Below are 11,217 nucleotides of genomic sequence, written 5' to 3' on the forward strand. Positions count from 1 at the left end.
TGTTGCGTTCGGGCCTCGAAAGTTCCTGAGCTTTTTAGCGGCCCTAAGAGACCGGGTGTCTGTGCGGAATGTTGATGGCCCGTCATCGTCACTTCGGATGGGGCTTTTACGTACTCGACACTTTAAATAGTATGCGTTTACAGATTGACTTAAAGGGAACGCCTCTTCAAATGAAACAAGCCGAAAACGAAGATCTTATGAAATATTTAACTTGGCGTGAGTGAACATTTGGCGACAACTAATCGATGGGTACTCTGAAATTATAATACTTCTTCGCTACGAGATTTATTCGTAATTTGAATTCCATGATTAATAGTCTGCTCGTATAATACTTATCCGTGATATAGGAAAGTAGATTTAAATTTTATTATATTTCTTAATTTAGTTATTATTTCTTTTAAAAACAAAAACACGTTACACTGGTTAGTTATTTTTTTAAATACTTCAATTTTTTTATTCATAATTTATATTTATGCGACATAAATATCGATAATTTTAATTAAATCACGATCGTAATAGTATCGATCCAGAAAAAATCGATCTAACCATCTAATATACGATTTCTTATCAATTTGGGGATTTGTGATTGTAAATATACGTTATTGGAAATAAATATCGACTGCGACACTCTGATATATCCCTACTTTATAATTCAAGTAAATAGTAATTTAGTATTCATAAATAGATAGGACGAACGACTACATAACCAACTTGATTTATGTTACTCACCATTAGAATACAGCAGATGCAAGCTGTATTGAATACCATTGTTCGTTTTCTGACCCTCGGATTCCTAGAAACAAACATACAACACGATATTTCTATGAGTGTTCAATTAATTCATTCAAACGCAACGTTAAAGTTACAGGTAAAGACGCGTTGTTAACGATAAACTACATCTTCGCTTGTCTTCGCGAAAATTCTACGTATCAACGTCTTTTCCAATTACAAAGTTCACGTCGATTCATTAATTCACGACGCCTGTATAAGTGAATTTCACCATTAAACCTCGTTAATCCCGTGAAATTCGGTGCGTGTTTAAATCGTTTGAACGAGCGGTGCACGAAGGAACGAGAAGATTCAACCCCATGCGTTCTTCGCGCCCCGTTCTATTTTAATTAAGTGCACCGTGACGTAACTCTCGCGCTCGGCCTGTTCCACCTCACGCTAATTATTAATTTCTTGATGTGCCGGTAAGAGCTGTGCCATTACGTATGGCGTGCGATGCATAATTATCATCCTGCCCTGTTGACGAGTCATGCGTGCATCGTGCCATATGCCGCGGTAATGCATTTTCAACTACCTACCCTTGTGATACACCCACGGACTCTGCTAAACCCCCGTATCGTGGCCACGACTTTTACCCGAGCTCACAATCTTTTGACCCGAGTGTCCGATCGATTATTACGAAAAAGTTTACGTAATTACCCAGATCGAATGGTTAGTTATTAGGTGTACAAGTGAATCCTTCCCGACTGGATTTTCCGCACAATCGAAGTCACCGCGAGTTTCTATCGCCTCGTTCGCTAGGAAGAATAGCAAAAGATCGACAATAATGGAAATTACGATAAAAGTAATTTGCAAAATTAATTACACGTATATTACAAAGTAACACGATGAATAAACGAAATGCGAAGCGTACAACGAGCGCAATTCAATTTGAAAAACTTCGAGACACGGCGAACCGAGTTAATTACGTAAATTCAATGTTCGCCGGTTTCTCTGTAAGAGATAAAAAGTATAGATCATTTTTCTATTAAGCCTTGATTACGGTACATTGGATAATCGTCGTTAGTTTGTCGGCAGATCGACATCATTCTTCCCTTTTTCCACCCGTCGTGTGTACGCATTAAGCTCTTTCCTGTCACCGGCGTTCGTCCCGGCCATTAATCTCTAAATTCGCAAGCGCACGATGGACGTTAATCAGGTATATACAACGTAGGTCGGCCGATCTACGACTACTTTTTAATTAAACACGAATAAAAAGCGGACGGAGAGTAGAATGAACGCGGGGTCCCTGTATTTACGTAGGGCACAAGTTTCCAGGAACTGTACGTTTGCCGTACCGTTGACACACTCTATTTACAGGCTTTTACGTTACGTATTACATACGCGGGGAGGGAATGATAGCCGGTCAATCGACCGTTAGCCACTGGACGTTGGCCACTTCAATAATTGAGGTCCATAAAAATATAGAAATGCCTTCCCGTATCTGTGGAACTTAGAGGCAAACCGAGGGCGAGGACAGGTGTAGGTGCGTTCAAGCACAAACGGCTACTCGACACTGGGGCTGATCTATGCTCGCGGTGCATGACCCTAATTAATAGGGAGACTATGCAATGCAACTGTCCTGCTCATGTGAATTATACATAGACGTGGTCGGAGCAGAGGATGGGGAGGAATGGAGATATCAAGATAGCCGATGTAAATCGAAGCGAGGGAATAGAAAGTACACTTGTTCTACTGACTCACGAGTAAAGATACTTTCGCACATTTCTTTGGCAGTCTACTTCTAACGTCATTTGCAATTTAGATCTCTCATTTGGCTAATGAAGCTTTCGTGCAAGTCTCACGTTATGTCGATGGATTAAAAATTGTACGAGTTATATTTATCCCCGAGGTTTGATGTCTGCGTGCTTATCGTTGTGCAAGAATTAGTACATATAATGGAAGTATTCGTATTTTGCTGAAATTGGTTTTCTGAGCTGTAAATATTTCTTATTTATGAGAACGTCGTATTGACTACTGCTAAATGACATAGAAGCGTAAATATAGACGTAATTAAACTAATTAATTGAAGTTAATTCGCGATCCAATTTTAAACGATTAGATAGCGGTACTAGATACGAACGAAGATGCAATCAACGGGATGAAAGTTTTGTCGTGAGTTGAAAAATTAAAGTAATGCAATACCTGTTAGTATTTCAGTAAAAAGAATGCAGAACTTTTACAGAAAGTAGTCGTTTCCGAATTTGAGCATTAACTGAAAGTAGATAATTAAACATATATATCAAATCATATAAAACGTATTTTGCTTAAGGTTGTGATTAACATTGTAATATTGATTTGAACTCGAAATACTTTTTTTTTCATTCATGTACACAACACTAGACGACACAGGAATTTCCACATTGTACTATACCATCAAGTCCTGAACCCTATGTCTAATAACAGCCAGCCATATCGCGTCTGATTAAACTATCTCACTATAAATGTCGACCTGATTTAATAGGCCAAGTGTGTACGCTGCTGCGCGAAACGTAAAAGCAGAATACGAGTAGAAAACGAAAGAGAAAGAAAGGGTCAAGGGTTAAGCAAAAGGAAAAACTTTCTCACCGATGTACACCTGAATAGAGCCTATTGAAAGTTCTAAAACTTAATAATTCGATACCTATCTCTCTGTGTAACGAACACACGCCTTTGTACCGTGAATCTGGACGCTTCTCTCGTATTTGGCGTTCCAAGTGTTCCGTGATACATGCACGCGATCGGTTCACGATGTACAAACTCGAAGCTCGTAAGTACACTCCGGTTCTTCGTATGGTAGAGCGGTAGGATACGCGATCATTCGCATGGTCGTTTGTCCAAACAGTCTTTCCCTGTGTAGCGATTTCTCTCTAATTGACCAATAGAAAGTGGAGCTCTAACGATGACTGTGCTGACAATCGTGTCCCGTTCCAGAGCCGTTCGCACGGGGTCGCGATAGCTTCACAAACACCGGTTCGAACATCATTTCTGTCAATGAGTCTAATCCACTCGGTGTAACGGACAGAGATTTACTATCTTGATCGCAATCATAAACGACTCTTTACATTAATTGAAAGATCACTGGGATGACAGGATTCCACTGTGACGGAAAAGTAGACAACCCGACGTTAATGATCGATAAACGAGGTTAATTTCGATATCGATGGAAAATAATTGCCGTTCAACTTTGATTTCTATACAGCAGTAATGATATACGGTGAAAAAATTGAACGGTAAGTGAAAGCTACGGTAGAAATTGGAAATTTGTTACGTTTAAAATTAGAAATTTATTATACGTGAAATAATTTGGAGAGCGTAAAAATGTAAAAATCGTGGAAGAGAATAAAGCGCGATAGTAAAATGTTTCGGAGCACTTTGCAATGTAGGAAAGTTGCACAGTTGAAGAAACCTGTGTCTACAATTCTTGATTAATACATTATCGGACGAATCCGGAGATTCTCACTCACAGCTATTTTCTGAAAGCGTTGAAAATACGTCGATTTGATAACGTGTTCACGGAAGATACAATTCACTTCGAAGTAGAAAATTTAATCAACGTATTACTTTTACTCGCAGAAAAATTTGTCACCGATTGTCCGAGAATCTTTCGAATTGAATTTACTTTACACAATTGTTCGCCGAAGTAAGGCCAAAATAATTCTTACCCGGCTACAGGTTAATCACGCGATTAAATTAACTCTTCCTCCTCGGCAAGGGATTAGTGGAATGAAATAGAGGTAATTCGCCGGTAAGAGTGAAATATTAATTGGTGAAATTTCAACGACACCTCGATTTAATAACAAATGCTCGGGAAGATAGGATCAGCGATAGAACACGGGAGACACGGTGGACAAAAGAAAATGGAGAGCCAGTTATTATTTGTAGGTTGCTCGGTTCGCGTGATCGCATCGATGCTCTTACGATCGCGTCCGTCCATTTCTCACGCGGCCAATGGATTTTCGCTTGTCGGACTAATTGCTGGAAAAGCTAGAGGTGTATCCTGCCGACTATCGATATGTATACGCATAGGCGGAGCCGTTTAATATTTGACGTCACCCCCGATGGAAACGGCAATTATCGAGATAAGCGCACGCTCGCACGATATTCCCTGATGTCATAAAGGTCTACCTCGCCTTTTTCCACTTAACCTCCCGGGAAAAGCGGAACTACTACGAGCATTGAAACTCTGAAGTTGTCATTTGACGCCATCACTTATTTTTAACTCGACGTCGAATAATGCGCGACGTTTCTTATCGATTTTTCGAGAAATACGAGACAAGGTCCTCTTCTGATTTCAACGATCAAGATTGCTGTTTCGTTTCTTCGCGAATCGAGGAGATAGAAAAAGCACTCTACGACCTTAATACCTGTGCACTATACAGGGTGCGGGAGAAAGTTAGGTACAAGGTTTCTTATGGAAAAATTAAAAAAAAAGAATAGGATAAAATTTTTTCTTTCGAAGCTTAGTTTTGGAGAAAATCGAGCTTGACAATACGTTGCGTGCGTTTACACGAGGACACCAGTTTCAATAATTCCTTAATTGATATAAAATTTTATCTTTTTGCTTTCTTGAACCTCAAATTAAATTTTCTCGAAAATTAAGCCTTGGATGAAAAATGTTCTTTTTACTTTTTCAGAAGAAATTATCTCGTATCCACTTATGTATTCCTTCCCTTTTTGTTGCATTTCAACGTTCTTTGAATAAATTCAGTTTTCTTACTAAAATCTGTTTTTGTTAAATCCATGCAATGTGTTAAAACAATTACCTGATCTTTCTCGACGAAACCCATGAAGGAGGTCCTTTCTATCTCAATCGGTTGACCGTGTCGATCATAAAGAGCGATCACAAAATGGAAGAAGTTACTCTTCCTCAAATTGCTTGGTGGTTGCTTCTCGAAGTGTGCTCTTCCTACACCGACTCTGAAATTCACACGTAAACACGATGCAATACTTTCAAGTTAAAAAAATATTTCTGCGTTAATTCTATGAAATTATCAGCGAGGCATTTAAATGAACCTTACTTTCATAATTATATACACATAGAATTCTGTTTCTTTGGAAAGCTGTTCGGTATAAATACACAAATTTAAGAAAAACGTTACTGTTTTAATATTACTGTTAATTTTCTAATTAATTTGAACAACATTATAGGAAAATTGACGTTTTCTCTCGACAGTTAAAATTAGTAATTCTATAAAATTATTAGCAAGGCATTTAAATGGTCGTTAACTTTACATCCATATACATAAAATTCTGTTTCCTCAGAAAGTTGTGATTGTGAAAAATGTTACATTTTCGCATATAAATTCAGACCTAATTCTAAACTAATTTCAAACTGTGTCATTTTCTAATTAATCTTAATAACACAATCACGTGCTGTATTTTGATATTTCTCCTCGACAGTTGAAATTCTTCTGAAACATATTTTGCACTTCACTCCATACTATCCCGCGGAATGACGAGCACTTAGCTACGCCGAGTATAAAGAATGTGCGCACAGTCGATGCCGCAAACGATGCACGTTACCAAATTCAGACGTCAGGAGTGAAATTCTCTATCGTAGGGTCAAATAGGTATGTCCTATTCGGCCTTGAATGCAATAAGAATGCCCAAACTGGTAGAGAGGAAAGACAAACGAGGTTGCTCGTGGGGGAGCGCGCAGGTGGCCTCGACGCCTTAAAATCCCATTAAGGTCTCATGTGCTGAGATTAGGCCACCGGACTCCAATGCCATCTTTGAGTAATTGCACGGAAAGTCCCCTTTTCGAGTGCGCTACCTCGCATAGTACGTGTGTGCAACTACGCTCCGATTGATTCCGTAAAACATGACTTTTCACCGAGCTTTCTGCCACGATTCGTGATATCCTGTCTTTTACAATTATCTCCGACGCCTGTGAGCCGTCCGTTCGAATACTTTTCTGGAGGTACCGACTATTTTTTTAAATAGATGAAAATAATGTTCTATATAAATTACGTGTTTAATTCAATGTATGAATTAATTTTTTAAATTTTACACGTAAATACTCCATTTATTTCTTGTTACTTGCTTAAAAGTTTCCGAAATATCTAATATTTGTTAATTGAAACTTTAGTGCAAAGGTTGAGGCAACTTCATATTTTTTAAAAAATTAAATTTTCCGTGATGACGCTAGCAGGAGCTACTGAGCAAATCGACATATGGTATTTATTTAATGTCACAGTACTAAACAAGATCAGTTAATATTATTCTATAACTCAATAGCAATTTCACTTGATCAAAATATTTATGATAGATTTAGCGATATTTAATAAATTATGAACATTTGATATAGGTTGAAAGAATGTATTCGGCGAATCAACTGCTATAAATATTACAGCTGTCCTATAATTTACTTCTGTTTGAAATTCTCACCGTTTGCTCTTTAATTACGTAATATACACGCTTTCCGCGCGTTTTAAGCGATTCTCACTAAACTATTCGGGTCTCCTGGCCCCCCTTGGCTCTAAATGTAACCTCTATTTCCTGGTAAAAATTCATACTTTCCAGCTTTCGTGTAAACATGTAATTTAGCGACTAAGTCCATATACTACTTTGCAATCTCCTATTAAACAAATATTACTGTCGTTCTAGGAATGCTAGACGGCGACAATGATTAAAATATTAAATAACAAACATTTTTCATTTTAGCCTGGATTTTATTTGTGAATCTTATTCTCACTCGCTAATAAGTTACAACTTTCTCTTCGATAACATTTATTTCAAATTTCTGCTTTTCTGCTTTTCAAAATCACCAGGTACTTCCTAAAATTTACCTACTCCAAAGACACTGCAAATTAATTCGGCATGTTTCTCACAAAATTGCCATAACATTCTCCTATTTACCGAGCAACTGACAAAAATTCCCTATTACGGTGCGGCAAATTAATTCGCACATCCAACATCCCACCCACACAAGAATTATAACCACAAAAACTGACAAAGAAAACCTGCCACCAATGTTAAACAAAAGCCTCGCAACAAAACAGTTAAAAATTTCGAATCCTTCGTTCGAACGGTTTCGCATTCCACTATAAACACGTGAAAAAAAAAAAGAGGCAATCGCCAATGAACCGGTGCAGTTCGTCGAAGCGCGTCAAGCTATCAGCGCGAAAGGGTTTTTAAGCGCAGTACATCGGGGTAGGGGCGGGATGAAGGGTGGCGGTGGTGGTGCGCGTTTCGATGGTTAAAAACCGCCACGGAGAAATCGCATTATCGGATGGCGGCGGCATCGCGATCGCGGGATGCGGCAGCGGTGCGGTGGTAGTAGCGGGATGGTAGCGTCGCGGCGCGAACCGATAAAACGATCGCGTGGCTGCGCGGAATGCCGCGCGCACTGCCATCAGGGCAGACACTCCGAGCGGAAAACTGAATCGACTGGACCGAAAATGAATAGCGGCAGTTTTGCAGCACATTTGCGAAATAAATGATGGTATCGGCGGTGCGTTTGTCACGGCAGGCGGTGGGATGTCGGTCTGCCGGCAGGCAGAGGAGGCAGAGCAAGAGGTGGAGGCTAGAAGGGGTTCGCCAACCGGGCATTCGAGGGCAAAGGGGGTGTTGAATCCGGTGCAGAGAGAGAGAGAGAGGAGAGAGAGGGTCCGCTGGAGGGAAGGAGGCCACTGGGGTGGCTGAGAGAGGCTCGGAGGGGAGTGATGTACTGCCCGTGTCGATAATTATCGGTGGCTGATTAACCGGCCGCCGGTTCGCGCCCCATAACTCTCGACGTCCGATTATTTTGCCCCGTTTGCCATGCACCAATTCCTATATAACGTGTAGGCACGTCCTGCCGCGCCGTTACATTATCACCTGCGGTGCAATTCTGCCGCACACCTTTTTGGAAACTATTGCGGATTGCGGCCCACCGCGGCTACGCGGTTTCAAGATTATGCTCGCTGAAATAATAATACATATGCGAGCTCGCGTGGCTGTGTTTTATTTCGCTGGAGAGACATGCTGGCGTGTTTCGGTAGGATCGTTATTCTCCTTGCTCATTTTCTACATTGTCACTTGCTAGTTTGACTAATTCGCTTGGTGATTTCTGGGAATCGCGAAGGTTTGAGGAATTTGATTGTTTTGCAGTTGCGAGGGAAACGAAGGCTTGTGGTGGTTTAATCTATCGCTTTATTCATCTTAAATAAAAAACATTTGAACATTACGTATGTTTTTTATTTAATAAGTATTTGACGTTTCTTTGCAAACAGAACTCATTTTTGCAATATTTTAATATTACTCACACCACGAGTATGATTCGTTATTGTATATCGAAGGGGTTAGTAAGTTTCGTGAAATTTTAATTATTTATTCGTGGAAAATTGAACAATTTACTGCTCCTGTTGCATTACGAATTGTCTACTTTTCGTTTTACTTCTTCGTAATATTTATTAAATATCAATTGAAGATGTTTGGGACAAATGTTACTCTACTCGTTCGTTCTAAGTGTTGTTATTCGATATTTTTTACGTCACGGTGTAATACCGAGCATAATTGTAATCAACTCAATATTTTTATCGTTTGAAACGTATTTGCGAAAATTTAGCGTTAGAAAAATTTTCTAGCAACGGCGTAAAGCGTTCGTGATGTTTCAATTAAAAAGAGAAAAATACGAGAACACGCGACACGCGAATATGGACAATGAATCTAGGGACCGTAGTAATTTAACGGACCAGTATAATTATAATCACACGGCCAGAAAGCGGTTCACACCAATATTCCTCTATTAAGCGGTTATTTTTCGCGTCACTTCATCCACTCGTCACTCGCTACATGGATCCAATATTTAGGGGTTATTCTATCCAAACATTTGTCCACGTGGTTAATTCTCACTCGTGCAGAAATTGCAATTCTTAATCAATTTTCAGAGACAAATTTGATGATTGGATGCAACAGTGTCCGATGTGAGACGCTGCCAATTTTTACGAACTTTACAAACAATATATAATAGCATTGAACAGAATATAAGAAATTTATGCGAACGTATTTCCATAATTATTCATTCGATATTCACTTTTTTCAATTACTTTAATTATTCCACTAATTTTCAATAACTCCCATAGATTATCAGGGATACCCAAAGTTAGAAACCAAAGTACAGTTATTCGAACCAAATTGATACATCAGCATAATTTAATATTTTGTTCTTCAGAATAATGTTAATATCTTTTCCTATACTATCTCGAACTATGACAATACAATGTTTCAAACATTCTCTCAGAATTTAGAATCGTCTGCGGATTCCAAAATTGATACTCTTTCATTCACTCGCATATTTTTCCTGAGAGACGAGCGCGTAACAATTTGACTGTTTTAGCCCGCGGCAAAACGACACGAAGGTGATAATTACAGGCTGAATATCCGTAGCCGAGATTCCCAGGTACAATTTGCCACACGCCTGCTTTCGGATAGCAGATAACGTTCATCGGTGGCGCGCAACGTGCTGGCTGCTGCTCTGGCTTCGGCCTCGAGGCATTACGATCCCTGCCGCCTAACTTTTCTTTCGCGACATCTGAAGCAACGGCAGCGATTCGATCGACCGACAAAGATAACCCGATACTCACCGTGTGCCAAATACGCAAATGAAGATGTAGGACACGATAGGTGTCTTTCCGCGCGATACCGGTTTTTCTTTCCCTGCATCGTTACATCCATCGGTGTTCAAACGTCACAAATAGTTCTACACTTAGGAAAATGCTAATTTCAGAAAAAGAAGTGCGCAAAAATAACGTGCGTGAAATAATTAACCGTTGAAAGACAGTTTATCCTTTTCAAGAGGAATATACCTTTCAAAACGAACGTAAACCAAATAGGGCTGCTACTATTCGAAAGGATTTCAATCGAACCGAAAAACTCCGTCGACATAGTATAAACAACCGCTCGTTAAATTCGATACTAGGACGAATTTGACTTTGTTTTTCTTTCTTTCTTTTTTACCGCTAATTAAATTCCTACGGATAACTTCGTTTGTGAAACGCGCAGCAATTTTTGTTTTATCTGTTACGGAGCAAATATTGACACGCTGGCAATTTGAGAGCGCAGATTGTCGACTAACCGTCCAACCTAGACTATACTTTACACGCGAGAGCTGCTACCTATGCTATTTGCGCACAATGCATTACGGGCGAAATATGCGAATAATACGAACCCACGGATACGGTTACGAATTCGTGGATAAAGCAATCGCGGAAAATTACAATAAATCCAGAGTTAATGTATACCGCTGGGCGTTAGTTATTACGAGTTGGCCGAAGCACGGTCTATTTACGCTTGCACCCAGCGTGATTCATAATGTGCGTGGAGATAATGAGCAATTTGTAATATATCCGAATGTAATTCGCGACCAGTCTACTACGTTCCCGCGGATGTTGTTCAATTGAACATCGTGCTTCAGTGCCTCGTCTAACAAAAATTTATTAATTCGCTTACGATTACGTATTTCATTCTAAATTGCCACCGTAGACA

General features: G+C 39.6%; 1 protein-coding gene across 1 annotated transcript in view; it reads right to left on the bottom strand.

Annotated features, from left to right (window-relative positions):
• LOC108574421 (transcription factor collier) overlaps window positions 1-11,217 on the bottom strand; it is a 123,936-nt gene that overhangs the window by 88,686 nt on the left and 24,033 nt on the right. The window contains exons 2-3 of the mRNA XM_017937007.1: window positions 5,514-5,667; window positions 730-793 (exon numbers count right to left, since the gene is read on the bottom strand). Coding sequence (XP_017792496.1) covers window positions 730-793; window positions 5,514-5,667 — 218 coding nt within the window. The remainder of the gene's footprint in view (window positions 1-729; window positions 794-5,513; window positions 5,668-11,217) is intronic.

The sequence above is a fragment of the Habropoda laboriosa genome, unplaced genomic scaffold (assembly GCF_001263275.1).
Source record: "Habropoda laboriosa isolate 0110345459 unplaced genomic scaffold, ASM126327v1 scaffold214, whole genome shotgun sequence".
NCBI classification, from domain to species: domain Eukaryota; kingdom Metazoa; phylum Arthropoda; class Insecta; order Hymenoptera; family Apidae; genus Habropoda; species Habropoda laboriosa.